Source organism: Petaurus breviceps, unplaced genomic scaffold (assembly GCF_028583685.1).
Source record: "Petaurus breviceps papuanus isolate PSGF00001 unplaced genomic scaffold, PetGlider_PUasm1.0 90779, whole genome shotgun sequence".
NCBI lineage: Eukaryota > Metazoa > Chordata > Mammalia > Diprotodontia > Petauridae > Petaurus > Petaurus breviceps.
Window position 1 is genome coordinate 4,419,049 of NW_027187344.1, and position 23,830 is coordinate 4,442,878.

The 23,830-nt window shown below is 45.4% G+C and overlaps 2 protein-coding genes across 3 annotated transcripts in view; one reads left to right on the forward strand and one right to left on the reverse strand.

The window, feature by feature from the left end:
* The window catches only part of FAM163B (family with sequence similarity 163 member B), a 66,975-nt gene extending 57,149 nt beyond the window's left edge, over positions 1 to 9,826 (forward strand). For both annotated transcript variants that reach the window (XM_069069243.1, XM_069069242.1), the window contains 2 exons: positions 6,026 to 6,141; positions 6,527 to 9,826. In XM_069069243.1, the coding sequence (XP_068925344.1) occupies positions 6,049 to 6,141; positions 6,527 to 6,919 (486 nt within the window). In that variant the 5' untranslated portion in view covers positions 6,026 to 6,048 and the 3' untranslated portion in view covers positions 6,920 to 9,826. The remainder of the gene's footprint in view (positions 1 to 6,025; positions 6,142 to 6,526) is intronic.
* Positions 9,827 to 14,165: 4,339 nt separating this feature from the next.
* The window catches only part of ADAMTSL2 (ADAMTS like 2), a 49,561-nt gene continuing 39,896 nt past the window's right edge, over positions 14,166 to 23,830 (reverse strand). Inside the window, exons 14-19 of the mRNA XM_069069245.1 lie at positions 21,684 to 21,897; positions 19,451 to 19,606; positions 18,666 to 18,836; positions 18,384 to 18,560; positions 16,152 to 16,296; positions 14,166 to 15,149 (exon numbers count right to left, since the gene is read on the reverse strand). Coding sequence (XP_068925346.1) covers positions 15,031 to 15,149; positions 16,152 to 16,296; positions 18,384 to 18,560; positions 18,666 to 18,836; positions 19,451 to 19,606; positions 21,684 to 21,897 — 982 coding nt within the window. The 3' untranslated portion in view covers positions 14,166 to 15,030. The remainder of the gene's footprint in view (positions 15,150 to 16,151; positions 16,297 to 18,383; positions 18,561 to 18,665; positions 18,837 to 19,450; positions 19,607 to 21,683; positions 21,898 to 23,830) is intronic.

Genomic DNA, 23,830 nt, shown 5'->3' on the forward strand with positions numbered 1-23,830 from the left:
GTGTGTGTGTGTGTGTGTGTGTGTGTGTGTGTGTGTGTGTGTGTGTGTGTGTGTGTAGCAGCTAGGTGATGAAGTGGATAGAGTACTAGGCTGGAGCCATGCAGACTCCTCTCCCCAAGTTCAAATCTGGTTTTAGACACTTGCTAGCTGTGTGACCCTGGGCAAGTCACTTAACTCTGCTTCAGTTTCACTATCTATAAAATGAACTGGACAAGGTCATAGCAAACCACTTTAGTATCTTTGCCCCCAAAACCCCAAATAGGATCACAGAGTCAGTCATGACCGAAACAAGTGAACAACAACAAAGCATATACATAACACTCTATAAAGACCTATTTTTTATACAGCAACACTTCAAAGGTCAGTGCTATTATTAACCTCCTTTTACAGATGGGGAAACCAAGGCCAAGAGAGGTTAAAAAACTTGCTCAAAGCTGCACAGCTGAATAGTGTCTGAAAATAGGATTTGAACCCAGGTCTTCCTGACTCCAGGTCCAGCACTCCATCATCTCTGCCACCCAGATGCCTCATGGCTATGACTGGATGCGCTCTATCATTCACACTTTTAAAACTCTACTCCAAATCAAGTCAACATGCATTTATTAAATGCTTTCCGTATACCAGGCACTGTACTAAACACTGGGAATAAAAATATAAGCAAAAGGACAGTCCCTGCCCTCAAGAAGCTTATATTCTAAGAGTTCTCCCATTAATCCAGGTTCTGGCTATAATGGCTTTGACCAAACTCTCTTCCTTCTCTGGAATTCAGATTCCTCCTCTGTACAATAAAAATAATAGCCAACATTTATGTAGTGCCCACTATGTATCAGACACTGTGCTAAACACCTTACAAATATTATCCCATTTGATCCTCACAACCACCCTGAAAGATAGGTCCTATTATTATTCCCATTTTACAGTTGAGGAAATGGAAGCAAGCAGAGGGTAAATGACTTTCCCAAGGTCATGCAGCTAATAAGTGTATAAGGCTAGATTTGAATTTAGGTCTTCCTGATTCTAGTCCCAGTACTTTCCCTACTGGGCCACCTTGCTGCCTCTAAAATGATAAGGTTATATATCTACATATCTACTATGATAATCTATAATCTCCTCTGAATTCCTAAAGTAAAGGTAATAGTTTTTATACAAAGACGTTGAACTTGGGAGTCAGAGTCTTGCATTCCAATTCCATTCTGCCTCTCCCTCGCTGTGTAACCGTTGAATAAGACAATTATTCTCTCTGGGTCCTCAATTTCTTCATCTATAAAATGGGGGTGATAATCTAAGCCCTACTTGCCTCTCAGGATTGGTGTAAGGATCAAAGAAGATAATGGACGGAAAAGCACTTTGGAAAGTACAAGGCTATATATGAGTATAAGGGATTATTGTGGCACTTGCTTTACCTGGTGAGTCGGGGAAAGGCTAAACCAAAACACAGCTGGTTTTGCTCAGAACTAAGTCTCCACATTAACCAAGAAGGAGGGAGGGTGGTGGAAGCATGCAATTTAAAAACTCTTCCTCCCACTCTGAGAACCACTGGCTGATTTATTTCTCCTCACCCCACTGGGCATCAGGAGGAGAATGAGACTTGTCTGGACACCAGACTCTCTGTCATGGACCCCCGTCTCAGCCATCAAAATGCACACCCCCATGTCCACCTGCCCCGCCAACCTCCACCCCTCCCTCCTTACACACACCATGTACTTGGATCCTGTGCTTGTCTTACTCTTGTAGTCAGCAGGGCCCAGGCAGGGCCAGCTGGCTCAATCCTGCCTCTGGCAGCCGGCCAGGCCAAGACTGTCTGTTGAGCTTTGCAAGAGCTCTGTGTGTGTGTGTGTGTGTGTGTGTGTGTGTGTGTGTGTGTGTGTGTGTCCCCATTTGCTAGGCCCTTCCTCACCCCAGGGTTGGGGACTAGGAACCTGCAAAACCCTAATGGCCCCAAAGGAATTTAAAAACTCCCCCTTTCCCTTGCCAGGGGTATATCCTCCAGAAGAGGCATCAAAAGTTTCATTTATCCCTAAACTGGGCATCAGAAACCTGAGTTCTAGTCCCAGCTCTGGCACTAAAAAGCTGTTACCTTCAGTAAATTTCTTCCCCAGTAACCCAGAAAGGGCCTCCATTTCTTTATCTCTGTGGTATCACAAAAAGAATATTGTTTTGGGTAAGGGACCTAGGGTTCAAATCCTGCTTCTATTACTGGCTGTATGAACTTGGGCAAGTCACAACTTCTCAGTTTCCTCATCTGTAAAAGGAAAGGATGCTAGTTCTGATATTCAATGATTATGTGAGAGTCCATAGTCACCCAAAAACTCATTTACCTCAGACTAGTGGGCATAGTTCCAAAACAGATAGGGCTGTTCCTGCTCTGTGGGATCCAACCTAAGATTTATAGCTAGAAGGAATCCTGGCGATCATCTGGTGAAGAAGTTCTCAACCTTTTTGTATTGTGGACCCCTTTGACAGTCTGGTGAAAACTATGGACCCCTTCTTGGAAAACGTTTTTAAATGCATGAAATAAAATATATAGGATTACAAAAGAAACCAATTATATTGAAATACAGTTAGCAGAATTTTTTAAAAACAAGTTTACAGACCATAGGTTAAGAATCTCTCATCTGGTCCAGTCCCCTCATTGGGGGTTGCTGTAAGTATCAGAGCTGAAATTACTCAAGGTCTTTCTTGGTAAAAAAAAAAAAAAAAAGAAAAAAAAAAAAAGAAAAATCCAGGGAAAGCTGTGGAGATCGAAGAATTTTTTTTGCAACCCATGGGGCCTTCAGAATTGACATCCTGATCTGACACCAGGGCAGACAACAGGACTTGAGAAGGTCACTTTCCACATCAGACTCATTGACCCATCAGAGAGAACTCAATGACTGTAGGGTTTCAGATTCTAACTCTAAAGGCCTTTGGGGTTAGGGGAAGGCTATTGGCTTGAGAGCATCAGCCCAGGAGACCTGTTTTTTCTTTTTAAATTTTTATCGATATCTTTTATTTTTACATCACCTTTGTTTCTCAATATATTTCTCCTCCCTCCCACCCTGACAGTCATCTCCGATATTATAGTAACTATAACAAAGAGTGAAAAGAAGGAGGGGGGTAGGTGGAAATGGTTCAGCCAAACTAACCAATATGTAAGCCAAGTCAGATAGAGATAGATGGTTGGATGGATGGATGGATGGATGGATGGATGGATGGATGGATGGATGGATGCAGTGTTCCACATCCATGCACCCCTACTTCAACAAAGAATTGAAGGAGGTACATTCACATATCTCTCCATTGGAGCTAAGCTTGGTTATCATAATTTCAAAGCATTGAGTTTTTCTTTCCTTTTTTTCTCTTTCTTTCCCTATCCTCATACTTTTCATTTAACTTGTAGTCATTTTGTATGCTTTCCTCCTGACTGTACTACTTTCAGTCTCATTAGTTTATATAGATCTTCCTGTGATTCTCTGAATTCTTCATATTTACCATTTCTCATAGCACAGTAAAACTCAATACATTCATATACCACAACCTCTTTAGCCTTCCCAAATCAAAAGGGGAATCCACATTTTTTCCAGTTCTTTGTTGCTACAAAAAGTGCTACCTATAGATATTTGGGGTCCTTTCTATATTGGCCTGCCATTTCCTGCCACTCACTAGCTAGCAAAGTCCTAAAACCTGGATTCTCACATTCAGCAAGGAATTCAGCAGTATTTTTTAGGCACCTACAGTGTGCTAAACCTGGTGATGGCCTCTGGGAATCTAGAAATGAAAAACATCAACTCTAACAACCTCACATGTCTAGATCATTTTTTAAGATTTACAAAAATACACTTACTGGCCATGTGACCTTGGGCAAGTCACTTAACCCCAATTGCCCTGCCCTCCCCCCAAAAAAGGTTTACAAAGAGCTTTCCCTACCACCCCTTGAGGTTAATAACATATAAATATTATTATCATAACCATTTTACAGATCAAGAAATCAAGGCTCACAAAGAAGTGATTTACCTGGGGTCATACAACTGGTAGGTGTCTGATCCAGGATTAGAATCCAGGTTTTTGTTTCAAATCCAGTACTCTTTCAATGTCAATCCCAGGCTTCAAAGAGTTTATAAATTAAGGGAAAGAGGGGAGAGCATGATAGACACAAAGAAGAGATTCAGACAGATGGCTGTATACAGAAGCCTTAAGGAGCCAGAGAACCACCTCCATAATGATGCCTCAGTTCTGTCATTTCCTACCGTGTTTCCCCGATAATAAGACCTATCCCGAAAATAAGCCTTCCCCTTACTGTGTAAGATTCCTCTAAAATAAGCCCTCCCCCGAAAATAAGCCCTATTGAGATTGCTACTGTAGTGAAGGTGATCCCCTGCGCACGCTACATTCAGTGATTTGTTTGCTGGCGCCATTGAGAGCAGTGCCGCGGGGGAGAGCTGAGGCAGGACAACATAAGCTCTCCCCTGAAAATAAGCCCTCTGGTGTTTTTCTTTCCAAAAAAAAAAATAATAAGACAGTGTCTTATTATCGGGGAAACACAGTAGTTGAATGACCTTGAACAAGTCACCTAATTTCTCTGGGCCTCTTTAAAGCAGGATTAATAATCCCTGTCCCACCTCCCTCACAAGGCTATAGTAAAGATTGAATAAGATAATGGATATGGAAATACTTTTAAGAGGATAAAGAACTATATGAACCAGAGGTGAAATTAACTGTTTTATCCATTTTTGACCACAGTTCATATTAGATTGCCTCAGTGACTTGGTTCTGAATATCCTTTCACATGAATTCCCTCACTTGTCCTCGTCATTCCCTGTGAGGTAAGAAGGCACAGATGATTTATGATCCTAATTTCCCAGATTTGAAAATGGATGTACCAAGTAATTTTCCTGGATCCAAATATCCATCACCACTGCCCTTTAACAAACGAATACACAAACATTTTAAATAAAACAAGCCTTTGGTCCCCAGTCAGCCATTGGTTTACACTATCCTCCTCTAAATTTACCAAGATATAGCTCAGTCAAAGAGACATGTGGGAACTGAGTCTCTGGTCTCCTGACCCTCTTCCTCAGTCCCCTCAAAATTTGTCTGGGTTGAAATGAATAAGGATGCTCTTGAAGGAAGAGTGCCTAAGGTCTAGAGGAAACTAGGTGGCAAAGTGGAGGTTCGAATCTAGCCTCAAACACTTAAATAGCAGTGTGACCCTGAGCAAGTCAGTTAATCTCTTTCTGCCTCAGTTTCCTCAACTGTAAAATGGGATTAATAATAGGGCCAGGGTAGGGGCAGCTAGGTGGCACAGTGAATATAGCACTGTCCCTGGAGTCAGGAGGACCTGAGTTCAAATCCAGTCTCAGACGCTTAACACTTTACAGCCATGTGACCTTGGGCAAGTCACTTAACCCCAACTGCCCTGCCTTCCCCCCTCCAAAAAGCAAAAAAAAAAAATAGGCCCAGGGTTGTTGTGAGGATCAAATAGGATAATATTTGTAAAGCACTTAGCACAGGATCTGGCACATAATAGGTACTAAATAAATGCTTATTTCCTTCTTTCCAAAGGAGATCCTGAGGGGAAAAAGCATGTCCAAAGGGGACCCACTTTACATTTTAATGATTGGATCTATGTGAACTTCATCTTTTTTTTCTTTTTTAAGCAGCCTAATGTAGTGGTAAGAATGTTAGATTTAGAATCAGAAAACCTGGGTTCAAATGAACTATTGGCTTGCTATGTGACCTTTGGCATGGGTCTTCACTCCAGTTTCCTTTTCTGAAAAATGAGGGCATTCAACCATTGAGCCTCTTTCAAGTCTAAATCCTATGGTCCCTTATAAAGTTACCCCTTTTCCTTCCTCACTGGCTGCCTTCCTGGGGGCCTGGTTGTTTGGGGCCCCCAAAGTCCTGACTGGGCTCTAGGCATTTTCCTTCTGGCTTGTAGACCCCTAGAGTTCATGTTAGTTCACATGTTCTCTGCTCTCCCTGACCCAGCCCTCCCCAACTTAGTACCTTCTTTCTGTGCATTTCAAGGCTTGCTTGTGTTTTTCAGGCAGTTAATGGAGAAGCGGGCGAATGACAGCCGGGACTGTGGTCATCACAGGTGGAATATTAGCAACAGTTATTTTGCTCTGCATCATCGCAGTCCTATGTTACTGTAGGCTTCAGGTACAGTAATAACATATGCTTCTTGGATTGGATTGGATTGGATTGGACTGGGGGAGGCTATGTTCCCCAGCTCAGTTTACTTCTAGCTTCTAGAGAAGGATCCCCTATTAGAATCTAAAAAGAAACTGGGAAAGGGAAGGTCAGTCCTTCAAGACTGTACAAGACAGGCAATCCCAGCCTGATGCCCAGCTTGGCTGTTGTCTTTCCATGTGAGTTTCCCCATCTATAAAGTCAGTGATAAAAGAGGGAAGATATGGACTTTGAAATGGGCATGACAACACACTTGCCCACCTCCTTGGGATGCTGTGAGAGTCAGATATGATGAACGTGAAGGTATTTTGGCAATGTTAAAAACACTAAGTCTTATTTCTCCTTCTGCATCCAGTATTACTGTTGCAAGAAAGATGAGTCAGAAGAGGATGAGGAAGAGCCTGACTTTGCTGTCCACTCCCACGTCCCACCACTCCACTCCAACCGAAACATCGTACTGACTAATGGGCCCTCACTCTACCCATCCTCCTCTTCATCTTTCAACCAGAAATCCCCCCAGTGCCACACCGTCTGCCCCAGCTGTTCCCACTATGAACCACCAACCTTCTTCCTTCAGGAACCAGAGGAAGTTCGAAATGGAGGTGAGCGCATCAACTATAAGAACATCAGCCAGGAAGACATAGAGCTGCCAGTGACCTTCAGTGGACTCCAGGCCCTCAACCCCAACCGCCTCTCTGCCATGCGTGAAGCCTTCTCTCGAAGCCGCAGCATCAGCACTGATGTCTGAGCTCCATCCTGACCACCACCCCCCCCCCCCAGCTGCTGGCCCTGGGAAAGGAGCACTGGGCCAGGAATTGAGACCTGGGCTCTGGGCACAGATTTGCTATTAACTCACTATGTGACCATTGGCATGTGTGGTCTCCGTTTCTTCACTTACAAAAACAGGGGCTTTGACCAGATGGTCTCTGAGGTTCCTTTCAGCTTCATCATTCTTTGACTTGAGCGCCTTCAGTCCATCCTCTGGACATTGAACAGCGGTTTGGCCACTGGGGGAATCCACCACAGGGTCCGACTGAGAGAGTTTATGATGAATGTATTTTGGTAGTTCACTGATACAGCAAAAGAACAAATCATTCAGTCAATCAGCAAACTATTTCCTGAGCCCCTATTGTGTGGCCAGCTCTGCATTAGGCATTGTAGAGGGTGCGCATGCATGTGCACACACACACATGCAAAATAGAAAACGCATTCTCTGCCCTCCAAAAGTTGACAGTCTAGTTGGGGAGGCAGGGCACATGACCACATAGCTAACACAGGCAGGCAGGCTAGTCTGAGTTTAGTACCCAAGGAGGAATATAAACTGTAGGAAGATAAGAGGAGGGGGCAGTCAGGCAGGGAAGGTCATTGTTTAAGGATGAGCCTCAGAAACAAAAGTGGCTAAATTCCAGCTGAGATGACAGTCTTAGAGTGAGTAGCTATGGAATATGGGGATAGGGGAGAGAGGAACCCAAGAATTAAGGTAGTTTAAGCCGCTGCCTCCATTTTATTTATTTATTTTTAAAGCAATTGGGGTTAAGTAACTTGCTCAAGGTTACATGGCCAGTTATTTTGTGTGAGTGTTAAGTATCTGAGGCCAGAACCGATCCCGGGTCTCCTGACTCCAGGGCTGTCTCTTTTACTCACAGCGCCACCTGGCTGCCCCAAGAAGACAATTCTTACGCTCCAAGGAAGACACATTGTTGTTGTTGTTTTTGCTTTTTGGAGGGCAACTGGGGTTAAGTGACTTGCCCAAGGTCACATGACTACTTTTTGTGTTAAGTGTCTGAGGTCGGATTTGGACTCAGGTCCTCCTGACTCCAGGGCCGGTGCTTTATTCACTGCGCCACCTAGCTCCCCTGCCTCCATTTTATTAGAGAAATTTGATACCAGGCTATCTCTGGCTCCCAGAACTGTCAGTGTCACCACAATGGGTGGCTTGTCTCACATACCAAATGGATGCCTGAGGTTGGAAGGACTTGGTACTGGAGATTAGAAGCACATTGCCTCCTCCAGGCTCCAATGGGCATGAAGGTATTCCTCTTATCATCATCTCCCCATCTTCTTGGGACCCTCTATCCCTTTGGATCCAAAGTGGTTTCTGGTTTTGGGTGACCCCATTGGTGGAAAAGGAGCAGGATGCAGGAGGACGGAGAGAATGAGGATAAGGATATTAAAACACCACCTAATTTGTAATCAGTGATCATGGAGTATGACTCTTGTCCTGCCCCCACATACAGAAACACAAAAAAATAATGCAAAAAAAAAAAGTCACCCAAATTTGCCTGGAGACTTCCTGAGTCAGGCACATGCGCGCGCACACACACACACACACACACACACACACACACACATACACACACACACATGAGTGCCTCCTTAGGAAAAATGAGATGGGCTCTTGCTGGTTGACATAGCCACCTGTCTGCTAGAACAGTCCTTGGAGTTTAAGTCATTGTCCCAGATGCCAGAAACAGCTTGGCCCATTCTCCTGCCTCCCACCCACCTTCCACATTAAACACTAATCTGCAGGCAACAGGATCTACTCCAAATTGTTTCTCGACAGATCCCCAGTTCCAACAATTTCCTCCCCAAGTGTTTTAACGTCAACACACAGCCCACCAATACCAACATCCTCCAGGTCTAGGGGAAGAGAGAAATTAATTTTAACAATATCTAACATACTGATTAGAGAAATCCCCTAATCCGAATGACAGGCAAGTCACTAAACCTCCAGTGAAAGCAGCCATTTGTATAAGTCTACAATCATTTTCTACTTAGGAAAAGGCATACTTAACTCTTTAGTGGCAGTTTGTTAAACTATATTTTTGAAAAGATACTAGAAACCAAACTGCCTGGAAAATCCATGTCCCCTGAACTTTTCTCTGGGTGTCCCCACTTCTGTCTTTGGGGATCTCCCCTTCCAGATGACACTGCATGGGATTTGGGGAAGAATGGTCCTTGTGAGACAGTCTGCTCACAACCAGAGAAGAAGGTACTTCTCACTAAACTCTCAATTAAAACTTCTACTTAGAAGACATGCTCTTGGCAAAGGGCAAGCTGTCATTTTAAGAGTCGTGGTTGGTTTATAGATATTGTGTGCACCGTGACAAGATGTTTTCCTCTCTCTCCCGGAAAGCTTTTAATTCCACAGAAGAGGTTTCGAAGCACATGAAAGATTCACCACTTTTGGTGTTCTTGATTTTCTTTCTTCTTCTCCTCGCTCTGCCTTGGTCTATCACACATTCAGTTTGCCCAGTTAATCCATCCCTGGATGGGGCAAGCAGTCAGTGAAGCTTTGGTGTGAATATCTTTGCCGGGGATGGTGTTCTCAGTGATCTGATGTCATAACAGAAGCTTGAACCGAATTCTTACTTTGTACAATTCTTATCTAAAGTTGGTTCTGTTGCATTTGACTTGGGGGGTGGGGGTGGGAGGGGGTAGTGGGGGGGGTAATTTCCTGTGGCTGTTGTTGTCTTTCTATTTTCCTGTTTCCTTTTCCCATCTATACATAACTATAAAGCATATATACATATATAGCTTTGAAATGAAACAAGAGACAGGCAGCTTAACTTCACAGAGGTAGACTGCTGAATAGGACTGACTCCTGGGCCCGCTGAAAAAAGCAAAAGGAAATAAATCTTATCTTTGACATTACTATGGAGAAGAGGCTCTTTAATCTATCCCCATTTCCAGACCACTCTTTATAGTGGTTTAAGGATGAGAGGTCATGCCAGCCACCAATGACATTGTACAGAAGTCTGACTTTAGAAGAATACATCTGGTGAGTGAGGTCAGGGCCATAGCCCAGACATATAATTGGTGTATGACATGGTTTTGAAAATGAAAGGCTAAGAAATGCAACTATTACAGTCATCTGACTCTGGGCAGGGGCGTGGCCTCCATTAAGCCCACCTGAAAACATGAGAGATTTTCTCCCTAGAATGAGCCTTAGAACAGTGAAAGGAGCCACATTTAGAGGTCTGGAGTGGAAGCAGAGCAGACTTCACAGGTAGAATGGTGCCTACAGAATAATCCAAAAGGATGCCAGGTATCCAGCACCAAAATAAAGGCAGCCCTATTGCCTTTATTCCCCTGAGTCTTAAAGAACCCCTTTTTAAATGCAACTATTCCTGGGCAGAGCAACCTTTGTTATTAGCTGGCATTTTAATTATCAGCGAGCCCCTTAATAGTGATTAGCTAAACAAGAAGAAGAGCGAAATATGGGATGAGACTCAGGAGGGAGGGGAAGGCCCCAAAGACAGTTTTGTCTGATTTCTCAATTTGCTAAAATCGACTACTTGAATGCAAAGGGTCAAAGAAGGCTTCAGGAGGACTGAAAGGAGGTGGGGCTTCTGCTCAGCCACACAGCCTTGGACAAGCCATTTAAGCTCTTTGGGCTTCCGTTTCCTCATCTCTAAAATAAAGGGGTTCAGACTAGATCACCCCTAACGTCTCTCCTAGCTCCAGCACTATGATTCTGTGATCAGCCCTGTGGATGTCCTGATTTTGTCACCTGGTGCTCATAAACCTTGAATACTGAAAGTAAGTCAGTGTCTTCCCACCTCAAGGGAACTTTCTCATTAAGGAACTCAAGGAAAAGGAGAAAGTCACCCTGATGACCAAACAAGTTCATAGGAAAGAGGACTGATTCAGTAATCAAAGGACTTGGGTTCAAATTCCACCCTTGCTATTTATTATCTATATGACTTTGGCCAAGTCACTTAACCTCCATAGGTATCAGTTTCCTCGTCTCTAAAATGAGGGAATAGTACTGGATAATGTCAGGGGTCTCTCCCAGCTCTAAATTCATGATCCTGTGAAGCAGACTGATACAAAAGAGCTCCGAAGCTCAGTAGGCATCGGCACAAGGCAAAGATAGCAAACTAGTGATAGCCTACATCACCAGCTTGGATTGACATGCTTGACTTGGAGCATCTCTTCCTTTCTGGACCTCTTTCCTCCTCTCTCCATGGCGGGCTAGGGCTTGGTGGGCCCAGCGCTAAAGTGCTTTTCTCAGTGTTCATGGAAAGGTAAGTTTGGAATGCCTGCTTTGGAAAAGGACGGGCCCTCTCCCCATGGAGGCCAGAATCACCAGCTGAATGACCAGCCACCCTACTCCCCCCCCCACCCCCAGAAGCTGCAGACAGGTGATTGACAGCTCTGAGGCCCAATCAGCCCCACAGAAGGTTAAATTCCTATGAATTCAGTCACAGGGTTGACAGGGAGTTCTCCCCACCACCCCCTGGAGGGATTGAGGAATCCTTATCTAAGGTGGATTTCTCTAAGTTTTGTTAAGCCTGCTTGGAGACTCACTGCCTTCTAGGAAGAGAGGGAGAGAAGGGTCTAAACAACTGGGTTTTTCTGGGGTGTACTTGTCAGGCTTGAAGAAGAGTTTCATCTTTGTCCCACCTCCCTCCCTCTCTCCCCTTTCCCATCCCTCCACTCATCTCTCTCTTTCTCCTTTGCTTCCCCCCCTCTCCTTTTCTCTCTCTCCTTCCCTCTCATTTTCTCTCCTCTCTCTCTCTCTCTCTCTCTCTCTCTCTCTCTCTCTCTCTCTCTCTCCACCTCTCTCTGACTCTGTCTCTCTGTTTGTCTGTCTCTCTCCCCCTCCCCCCCATCTCTCCCTCTCTCCCTTTCTCCCTCTCCCCTCCACCCCTCCCAACATAGGTAGTTGGTGGCATAGTAGATGGAATGATGAACCTGGCATCAAAAAAGACCTGAGTTGAAATTTAACTTCAGATGCTTACTAGTTGCATGACACTTGGCCATTCATTTAACCTCTGTTTGCCTGTTTGCCTCAGTTTCCTCAGCTGTAAAATGAGGATAAGAATAGCACCTACCTCCCAGAGTTGTTGTGAGGGTCACAGGAGATGATATTTGTAAAGAGTGCTTCACCTGGCATATAGTCAAGTGCTGTATAACTTACTTGCCCCATCCAGAGCACATCTGACTGTTACCCACCTAGAGAATCTTCTGGTCCCCTTCGGCCCAGTGGTGTTACAAAGCTCAGAAATACAACGGAGGTAAACACTTTGCAAACTTTGTCGTTGTTCGGTACTGACTGATTCTTCATGACCCCATTTGGGGTTTTCTTGGCAAAGATACTGGAGTGGTTTGCCGTTTCCTCCTCCAGCTCATTTGACAGATGAGGGAAACTGAGGCAAACAGGGTTAAGAGACTTGCCCAGGGTCACACAGCTAGGAAGTGTCTGAGGCCAGACTTGAACTCTTGAAGATGAATCTTCCTGACTCAAGGACTGGTGCTCTGTGCACTGTCACCTTTATGCTGTTGTAAACTTGAATGTGCTCTGTAAATGCCAGTTTTTAGTATGACTATGAGTCTCCAATCTAGAGATGACTGCATTCACTGAGTCTTGCATTACACTCCTGCTGAGCTGAAGCAGTGTTTATGGAGCAATCCCAGAGGGTGCTGGTAAATGTTTAGCCAACTGGGATCTTGGGGTGGGGAAGGGACTTTTAAATTTAATCTGCATTATTAACAAGTCTGAGCAATCAAGAAAACAAATCAAACTCATGTTTGTGGTGCCCATGTCTGAAGCGTAAATGCTCACACTGAAAGTTTAGCAATCAGAAGCCACTCAGAGCTGGTTCTCCCAGACTTTCTGACTGCTTAAGCTTGCTTTATTCGCGCTCCATATGCCGATCTTGCTTTGAACAACAACCAGAGAAGCAGAATGCTTTGGTAGATGAAGCAGAGGCTTGGGAATCCAGAGACCTGGATCCTAGCATGCACCTGGCATATCGTTATGGTTCAGTCACGTCTGACTCTTCATGTCCTTGTATGGGGTTTTATTAACAAAGATATTAGCGTGCTTTGCCATTTCCTTCTCCAGTGGATTAAGGGAAACAGAGGTTAAGTGACTTGCACAGGGTCATACAGCTGGTAAGTGTCTGAGGCTGGATTTGAACTCAAATCTTTCTGACTCCTGGCCCAGGGCTCTAGGCACTTCATCATCTAGCAGCCTCTAATGCTTGTTGATTGATGGAGGGTAGCTAGGTGATTCAGTGGATAAAATACTGGGCTTGAAATCATGAAGATTCATCTTCATGAGTTCAAATCCAGCCTCAGACACTAGCTGTGTGACCCTGGGCTTAATCCTATTTGCCTCAGTTTCCCTCATCTATCAAGTGAGCTGGAGAAGGAACAAACCACTCTATTATCTTTGCCAAGAAAACCCCAAAACTGGGTCAGATGTGACTGAAAAAAAATGACTGAACAACAACAATCCCTAAGCCCCAACTTTCACATCTGTACGGTGCTGGGTGGGGCATACAGAGAGTCTGTAAAGTCTTCCAGCTCTGACATATGATGTTCTGACACCGTGTGTCTTAAGGCCCCTTCCAGCTCTCATATTCCATGTCCTGCGGTTCTTCTCGGTTCTGAGCCTGTTCAAAGATCCCTCCTGGTCCTCACATCCCACCTTCTAAGCTCTAACTGACATTTTATATTCTAAAGACCCTTCCAGGCCTGACATTTCATAATGTATCTTTTTCTAAGTTGGCTGGCACAAAGCAGGCTCACGGGTGTATTTACAGAGCTGCCTTGGCCTGGTTGTCATCAAGCCTGGGACAGGCTCTTCTGGCCTTTTCAACGTGAGGTTTGTGCATTACTGCAGCTCCAATGAGGGCAAAAGTCCAGAGCTCTCCCTCAGAGTTCTCTGTGCTTTTTAATAATAGCTAACATTTATATAGCACTTACCATGGTCCAGGCACTGTGCTAAGAACTTTACAATCATACCTCATTGGATCTTCACAGCAACCCTGTGGGAGGTACTGCTATTATTATCCCCATTTTACAGATGAGAAAACAGGCAAAGAGCAAAAACTTAAGTGACTTGTCCAGGGTCACACAACTAGCTGGTGTCTCTCTAGACCTGGCACTCTAACCCCTGAATCACCTATCTTTCCCTATCTCCTCCCAGGTTCCCTCATCCCACCCAAACATCTCAAGTAAATTAAACCAGATGCCAATCATAAATATGACAACTTTATTAACATACACAGATGAGTACTGATTAATGATTATAGGGATAAAATCCACTGTTTGTAAACAAATATATTAAGAAACAAATGCGTCTTTTGTGATATAAAGTGCAGGTACGTTTCATTATATACACTTCTGTCAGCATTGATGATCTTTTATAAGGACTATGAAACTGACATTTGGTTATGAGATAAAATTCTCTGAAAAGTATACATCTACTTTTACAGTCTTCTGTTCTCCTCTTCTCCTGTAGCACCCCTCACCCTAGTGCCCAGAAAAAATCAGGGAATGAAAGGGCTTCATTCCAAGGCAACTTCTAACATCAACAGGATGGTCATCCATTTTTCAATATGCTTTGGTTGCCAAACATGCTACTCTGATTTCCCCCTCCCTCTGGACTTTTGTAAGAGCAAATGAAGCTGGGCATAGAGGCAGGAGACCAAAGGCCAAAGGTTGGAGGAGAAACCCCCACAAAGATTTTGATCTAAAACAGAAACAAATATACAAGATCCTATGTACATCCTTCCATACCAGACACTACCAATACACAATAGTGAGGCATTATGGATTAGGGTTCCCAGCCTTGAAACCCAAAGCAGGTAACCAGTGGATCTCTATCCCTTGAGATCAGGTGAGGGAGAAGAGGCTTGGCAGAGTGTAGTCAAAGTCTCTTCTCTATAATCAGAGGGCCAATGTTCATTTTTCACAGGCTTGTGCTCCCAGCTACCGGGAAGAACTTCAATTAAGAGAAGGGGTGGGGAGATCCCCTTCCATGGGGCTACCCCCCCAGTCCTTCAGTGTCTTAGTATGGCAATCCAGGCCAGGGTGAAAGGGGATGTCTTTCCTCCAAGGAGCCTACGAGTGGGTGGGTCTACAAGAACGACAACAGGCTTTGCTGTAGTACCAGTGGCTACAAAGGTTGACCTTGATGGCCAGAGCACAATTGGTCCCTGGCTGATCCTGGCAGCTGTCATCTGGGAAAAAAAAAATTAGGTAAGCACAGTGAAGCATGATGCCAGAAATAAAGCTGGCAGGATCATAAGGCAATGCCTACCCCTAAGCTCCCCTTCCTAGAATTTAGCTCTCCCTTTAGCTCTCTCCATCTCTATGTGAGCTTGCTGTTGGAAAACTAGCACAAAGAGAGAGCTCTCTTTCTGACACCTAGAGGGAAGGCCATAGGCAGGTAGGGAATATGCTACCCATTTCTTTCATATGCTTCCTGAGTTATCTAGTACGTAATTCCTAGGATAATGGGTTCTCAAACTATAGTGTGAACTAAAACCTGAGCTCTAACCCCAGATAAGTCACAGGCACTCAGGCTTCTTCTGAGCCTTAGCTTCCCCATCTGTAAAATGGGGTTATTCCTATTTAGTATCCTCTTTTCCTTTCCCTATCTGTCAGCCATACTCAGAAGAAGCACGAGCTACCTATTATCTATAGGGAGATCTGATTTGTGCAAAAGAAAGATGCTAAAGAAATCTGAAGTGGTGTCAGACAGAGCTTGGGGCAGTGTGCTATCTGCTTTCATGCTGGGGTGAACAGAATGGTGTGACTGGGGACATTGGGACCATTTCTAATGAACAGTTAATCAGCACGTGTTTACAAAGCCCCTGCTGTGGGTTCTGTGGAAGGCATTGTGGGGGATATAAAACAAGCATGAGATATCATCTCTGTCATCAAGGAACTTTTGGTCTAACTCAGAACAATTAGACAGGTAGAGAAGTTGGCGGCACTAGGTTCAGTGGGAGAAACTATAAGACGATGAAAGAAACAAACTGGCCATAATGGAGGGCTCGTTTAGGAGAATAGAGTAGATTGGACAGTCCATTGTCTTTGGTGAAGAGATCTGCCTATGGTCCCTGCTGAGCCTTCCAGACCAGCCCCCAGGAGGCAGAGGATCCCAGGGCTCAGACCACAATGGCTCTCTCCCCACCATATCTCCAGCCTTCCCCCTCCCACATTTCAGCCTTTCTTACCTGGAGGTTCTGTAGGGCATGGCTGCAGGTCACAGGTCTGTTTGGCAACAGGCTTCACCAGTGGGTCACAGCCCCGTACAATGTCTGTCCCTTGATAGCATTTCACATCACGCATTCTCACACCTACTCCACAGGTTTTGGTGCACTAAAGGAAACAGAAATGGCTCTTCATTAGGCAAAGCTCCTCTCACTTCAATCCAGACAGAGCAGTTTGTTAAGCAAGACACAGGTGCAGGTTAGCCTGGTCCAACCTAGGCGGTCTGAGATGGGAACTGAGACGTTGATAAATGCTGGCCATACCCCTGGGGTCAAGACTCATCCTCATCTCATAGGGTGGCAATTTCCTTCATCCATCAAATGAGGCTTTAATATTCAACTTTATTTTGTTTTCAGGTCCACATTCTCTCCCCATGAAAGAAAAGCAAAACACGTCCCAAACATGTATAGTGACACAAAACAAATTCTCCCATTGGCCATGTTTAAAAAAAAAAAAAAGGATCTGTACCCTGAATCCGTCTTGAGAGGGGGATTGCAAGTTTCATCATGAGTTCTCTGTTCCTGTGGCTGGTCACTGTGTCAAATCCCAACTTGTGTTGACTCAGAGTTGTAATTAAGAGTAATTTGATCCCAGGGACCATCTCTGTGTCTTTCTATTCCATGGCAGAGAGACCCATGATCATGGGCATCCGTGGCAGACATTTTTGGTAAATTCTAATGGCTCTGCTCCCTTTACTCTTCATCAGTTCCTACAAGTCTTCCCGGGTTTCTCTTTCCCTCCATCATTTCTTGTAGCACATTAACATTCTGTCACATTTGTATATCTTAACTTTTTCAGGCATTCTCCAGTTGATGGGCCCCCTCAGTTTCCAATTCTCTGCCACCACAGAAAGAACTTCTATCACTAGAACAGTTCTCTCTTAATCCTTTTCACAGGACTCTTGTGAGAATTAAATGAAGTAAAGAATATGCACATTCTTAAAGTGCAATACAAATTGTTACATATTCTAGCATTTGAGTAGAGATGGGGGAGCTGGAATTTTTTTTTCCCACTCCAATAAAAGTCTTGTTTTGTTTTCCAATTAAATCAATCCTTCCCCAGGGCTCCCTGTGCAGATGTTACCCTTGGAAAACCCCACTTCACAGGACAGAGCAGTGAAGACGTCTGCTGACCCTGCCTCCCTCCTTGCCAAGATCTCACAGACAGCAGACACAGCCCCCCTCTTTCTGGGCTCTTTCCTGCCCCAGTACAGGCGACCCCGCATTACACAGCCAAGTCTGAGGCCTCCAAGCTGTTTATCTGGTGCAAGTCCTGATTAGGGCTTGGTTGGGAGAGCCTTGGAGGACATGCACAGCCAGCTTGGCATGTTAAGCCAAAGACTCTCATGAACCTCTGGTGATCACCCTGAAGGAATCTCAGGGGATGGCCTGGGCCTTCATAGGCCAAATGCAAGACGTCTTACTCCATTTAGCAGTTTATTCACAATTGCCCCTAGTGGCCCAGCTGTGTCTCTGGGCTACAGGAAATTGAGGTGCTGTGCTTTGGGAATAGAGTGGGCCTACAACAAATCCCCTGGACCATGGTTCAAGGAGGTAGCTACTAGTTCTCAAAGCCAAACATGCAGATTGTCCAAAATCCCCCATCATCCCTGAGGCAGAGAAGTAGGTGCTCCTTCATCTTCTCTCCCCACAGCTGCCCTCCGTGGTCATCGCACTGACCTCATTTCACCATTTCACCTGATTAAATCCATAGGACAGAAATGGGTTTGCTTCCAAGCCCTGAGAATAACATTGCAACAGCTCTAATTTTATCTCCTTCTCTTCCCTCTCTTCCCTTTAACCCCGGAGCCTTGAACCAGAGAGAGATGGCACTAGGCAAGAGATTGGGGGGGCAGAAACAGCAAACAACATTTGTGCTCTCCCAGGCAAATCAAGAAGAAAGAAGGGGAAGAGGAAAGGGTCCTATTGGATCCCATACAGAGTAGAGCAAAGGTCATCAGACTTGGAGTCAGGAGACAGGTTCAAATCCCAACTTGTGTTGACTCAGAGTTGTAATTAAGAGTAATTTGATCCCAGTGACCATCTCTGTGTCTTCCTATTCCATGGCAGAGAGACCCATGATCATGGGCATCAGTGGCAGAACCTGAAGATGCCCAACACCTACCGTTACCCTGTTCCTTGAGCAGGCCCCAGTAGAGCCCTTCACAAGACTGGTGGGAGAGCCAGGCTGCTCACCTCAGACCACGGTGTGGTGTACCACTTGAAGCATGGCCTCTCAAAGCAGGTGCTCTCCTCCGTGGGCTTTTTGGTGATGTCACAGTCAGAGGGGCTCCTTGTCTTCAATTTCCCATTAGCCAGCTCCAGACACAGCACAATCCTCTTCTTCACCCCACGCCCACAAGTGGTATTGCACTGGGAAGGAGAGGCAGAGAGACAGAAGGTCAGCCCTGGCGAAGATAAGGAAGGAGCGTCGGGGTCACGTTCCCGCTGGCTTCCCATGGTAGCAAGGTCACTCACCCGCTCCCAGTCCTGAGCCAGCCAGTGAGCAGGGCAGTTCTTGTCCCCACAGGGGTGGATGGCCAAGGGTTTGGCTTCCATGTTACACTGGGACTCAGGCACGACCCGCCCATCACTGGTCTTGCAGTAGACATGTCGGATCATCCTCCCCTGACCACAGCTTCCACTGCACTGCAAGGGGAGGGGGAATGGGAGAGAAAGAGGAAAAGAGGGAGAGAGAGGAGGAGGAGGAGAAGGAGAAGAAGAAGAAAAAAAAGAGGAGGAGGAGAAAAAGGAGGAGGAGGAGGGGGAGGAGACAGGGGGAAGAGATGGACAGAGGAAAAAAAGAGGATGTAGAAAGGAAGTGTGAAGAAGGGAGGGAGGTAGATAAAGGGAGGGATAGAGAGGAAAAGAGGAATGAGGCAGTGGTATAAAAGGGAGGGGAGAAGAAAAAGAGGAGGTATGGAGAGAGAAAACACCCTGCATTAGAAGGTTTCAAATCATAAAAACTTGGGGAAGGAAGGTGAGTTGGAAGTCCAAGTGGATGCTTGCTTGGCCATCCCTGCCCTTGATTTCCTCCCAAAGAAGGTGTTTTAGGCCTCAGGTGAAGGGAGTTACCATGGTGATAGCTTATTTTTTAGAGAATGCCAGAATCCAAAAAGATGGAGAAAAGGCCCGGGAATCACCAGTCATCAGAGGAGTCTTTTCCAAGCTCACCTTTCCTGCCCTTTTGCTCCCCATGCCCAGCCCAGGTCTTCTGGTCTGTTCCTTGTGCTTGGTGCCTTAGGAGGAGGGGAGCCACTCACCGGTCCCCAGTCTGAGACAGTCCATTGTCGGTCACAGGGGGGGCCTGTGCAGTTCTTCTCTGCCACAGGCCTGGTGTTGGCATCACAAAACTTCTCATCCTCAGAGCAGCGGATGTCCCGGGTCACCACACTCCTCTCCCCACACCTGGCTGCACACTGAAGACCAGGGGACAGGCAAAGAACAGAGGGGGCCATTAAGTCTGTTCCCAAACCAGAAGCACTTATTTACCTGGAAACAGAACTGGCCTCATTCATAGATATAATTTGAGAAGCATTACCCCACTATCCCAGTCCAAATATCTCTGATGTCTGAAATTCTACCATTAGTGATTCAATCCTTTGGGTCAAGTATTTCCCTTTTTCTGAACTTTAAAAAAATATAAATACACCTGGGAGGTAGCATATCAAATTCTGAATACCTTAGAATGAATACCTTGTTTTTCTCTCAGTCATGAGAGACCCTTAAATATAAAGACTCTGGATGTCTTTATTTAGGGAATAAAGTGGAGAAGATTGGGTTGATGAGAGTGCCAAAAAGGGAGTCTGGATCCTAACTTTATTGACTTCCCAGTTTTGTTGTGTCCCAGCCCTGCCCTGGGAGTGGCTGAGTGGTACAATGATAGAGCCCCTGACCTGGAATCAGGAAGATCTGAGTTCAAATCTGCCCTCAAAAACTTGCTAGCTGTGTGATCCTGAGCAAGTCCCATAACCTCTATCTTCCTCAGTTCCTCATCTGTAAAATGGGTACACAAGGGAAAAGGAAATAGCAAACCACTCCAGCATCTTTGCCAAGAAAACAAAAACAAAAACCCATAGCCAAAAGTTCATGGCATGTCATAGTCACAACCCCCTACCCTACCCACACCTGTCTTGGGAGAATTTACCACTATCTTTCTTGTGTGTAAGACAATAATAACCTCAGACCCACTTTTCGAGAGAGTGTTCTCTGCTCTGGGAATCTCCACACCCCTTCATGTGCACATCACTTTTGCAGTTTTGTCCCATCTGTATAGTTGTTATTTGGTATCTATGCCTTACCCCCTCTATAGGACTGTAAGCCCCCTGAGGACAAGAAACTCGGCTGATGCATATTTGTATCTCCCCAGGCCCTGAGAACAGGACCCAGATCAGTAATTGTTTATTAAACAATTGGAAGTTTTGCCCATCTTCCCAGTGGGTCTGCATGAAAAATGTGAAGCCTTCCCTCAGGAGGCCTTTGAGCCAAGAGTGGGGGTGGGATCACACCAAGTGACCAAACAGGGCTTTCCAGCTTCTTAGGAACCTGAGCAACCACAGCAGCTGAACAATTTCCTAAGCCGTGAGTCCTTCATCTCAAACCAGAGTCCAAGTGGACAAACTTCAGGAAAACAGAAGAATTTGGACTGATCCTTCAAGATCACTGTAATGGGAACACCCATCCCAGTGCTCAGGGTAGAAAACTCTCCCCAGAACTGACTGGATCTGTCCCTGGGAGGCTGGGTCACCAAGAAGTTTGGGCCATAACAGATCCCTCTGCCCAGACAAAACACAACAATTTCCCCCAGGATGCTGGCTCCCTGGAGAATCCCTACCCATTACTCAAACTCTGACCTCTGTAGTGACACTGACTCCCTCAGAGCTGGTCAGTCTAAATACACAACATTTGGGAAAGGAAAATTAGAGAAGGGGGGAAGGAAGAATGTTCTTATAACCAGAACTGTCCAAAATAGAAAGTGTTGTCGAACAAGGAAGTGAGCACCCTGTCAATGGATTTATTCGACAGAAGCCGTCAGATATTTGATGGCCTTTAAGGTCCCTTCCAACTGTGTCATTCTATGATTTTGTGGTTATTTTGTTGTTTAGTTGTTTTTCAGTCATGTCTGATTCTTTGTGACCCCACTTGGGGTTTTCTTGGCAAAAATATTAGAGTGGTTTGCTACTTAGAGTGGTTTCCTTCTCTAGCTCATTTTACAGATGAGGAAGCTGAGGCCAGTGTTAAGTGACTTGCCCAGGGTTACACAGCTAGTAAGTATCTGAGGCCAGATTAGGACTCAGGAAGATAAGTCTTCCTGATACAGGCCCAGTGCGCTGCTCTATATACACTGTGCCACCTAGCTGCCCTGCTAAGGTTATAGGCCCACATATTCATAAAACACACTAATGATAATGACATTCAAGGGCACAATCAATCTCTCTCTCCCCGTCACACACACACACACACACACACACACACACACACACACTTTGTCCTTACCTCTGACCATTCCGACATCTCCCACTGGGGCCCACATGCTGGGTTCTTACATGTCTTGCGCTCATCGGGCCGGGTGATATCTGCTGACTCACACAAGTCACTATACACAGAGCTGTCAAAGCCAGGTGAGATCATTTTCCAGCAACGAACAATGCGGAACTGATAACCCTCCCCACAGGTTCGAGAACACTCGCTCCAGCTACTGGTCTCCCACCTGCAAGGCAGAAAGAAAGGAGTGAGCAAAGACTCAACTGGTTCTGCTTGGCCAAAGAGGGCAGATTTTGAGAAGTGGGAGAAAGCAGCAAAATTAGACTTGATGGAAGGACCATATTCCTAATAAACAATGTTCTCCAAAAAGTGGAAAGGGCTAGAAAGCCCAGGTCATACTAGGTTCCTCTTTGCTGTTTTGTCTGAGATTTATGTTCAGGTAGAGATAGCCTGCGAGGTTCCAACTTGGAGAGTCTGGCTCTTTGAAGGACTCCTAGGAGGAAGATTAAATAAGGGAGGCCTAAGAGGGAGTTGGCTGTTCTAGCATGGCTCCCAGATTCCTTGTTATTTGTCCTTCATTTTTGAAGAGGATCTAGTGACATCACAGAGTGCCATCTTGACTTGTGGATGAATTGAATTTAAACAAGGAAGAGTTGCACAAAGCCATAAGCCTTATTTTCTCTTCCAGAGTCATCAAAGTCCAGTGGCAACACAAAAGTCAAGAAGACTGGCAATGGCCTGGAGTGCAACAGATGCCCTTGGTGTCTTCTATGTCTGACCAAGCTCTGAGCACTCCACATGCCTGCTTCAGCGACCTTTCTGGTCTTTAGAATGAATTATTCTCATCTACCTATTCTACCAGGGGAAGTTTTCACATGCTTGGGGTAGACACCACCCTAACTCACTGATGGGTTTGAAATCTGTCAGTGACCCTTAACCTGATTTAGTTTGTATGCTGAGATGGTTTCCCGTGGTGTGGTAATGCACAAGCTACAACTTCTTAGAGCCATAGGTAAGAGTTGAGTACCAGGTAGACATCAAAAGTGGATGAGCAGCCCTGAAAAGGGCTCAGCAAGTGCTCACACCAGAGGTGCCAGTCTTCCTTGAACACTCCATACATTCCAGATTCCTGAGTGGTAAAGTGGTTAGAATGTTGAATCTGGAGTCAAGAATACCAGAGTTTGAAGCCTCAGACACTTGCTAACTGTGCAACCCTGGGCAAGTCACTTAACCTTTGCCTGCCTCAGTTTCCTCAACTGTAAAATAGGGATAATACATAGCACCTACCTCCCCGGGTTCTTGTGAAGATCAAATGAGACCATATTTGTAAGAAGCACTTGCACGGTGCCTGGCACATAGTAGGAACTTAACAAATTCTTCCTCTGACCTCAGAGAAGCTGGGTTTAAATTCTGATGGCCACTTATGACCTCTCTGGGCCTCAGATTTCTCATCTGTAAAGTGAGAGCTTGGACTAAGATGACCTTTCAGATCCCTTTGGCCTCTAGAGCTATGAACCTACAATGCGTCGAAATTAAATGGCTAGAATTTCTGCTACTGGAGCAATGGAGCGAATACTCTTTGGAAGAATAGAGTTCTAAGGCCAGCCAGGCCTCAGGACAGAATGTCCAGCCCAGTCAACTGCTGGTCCAGACCCTGAGAGAGCAAAGAGGGCAGGCACTTTCCCCTGCCAAGCACTCTACACTCAGAAATTGGGATGCCCTGTCCTCTGTGACCCTCCGACCCCACCCTACCCCACCCCCCTGTCTCAAGTGCTATACACTTCAGTCCTGACCACATGTCCTAGCAGAAAGGAGAGGCTGTTAAGAGCCTACATGGGGCATTGGAAATGCCTGGCAGGCCACTGGGAGCTCTCTCCCCATCTTACCCTTTAACCTTTGGCAAATGAGGGTGGCCTATGTCCCTCTAGCATTTCTCAGACATTCATAGGCACATTCTTTTCTGATTAGTCTTTGGGGAGAAGAGGTTAATTGAGGCTCAGTCTGCTTTTGGGAGAAGAGAGGGCAAATAGGAGGCTTGGAAGAGTTGGGGGAAAGGAATAGGAAGGCGGTGAATTTGACTGCACAGTCAGTAATGCTTGATTTACACACACATGTGCATACACACACATACATGAACATACACACGTGTATGCACACGC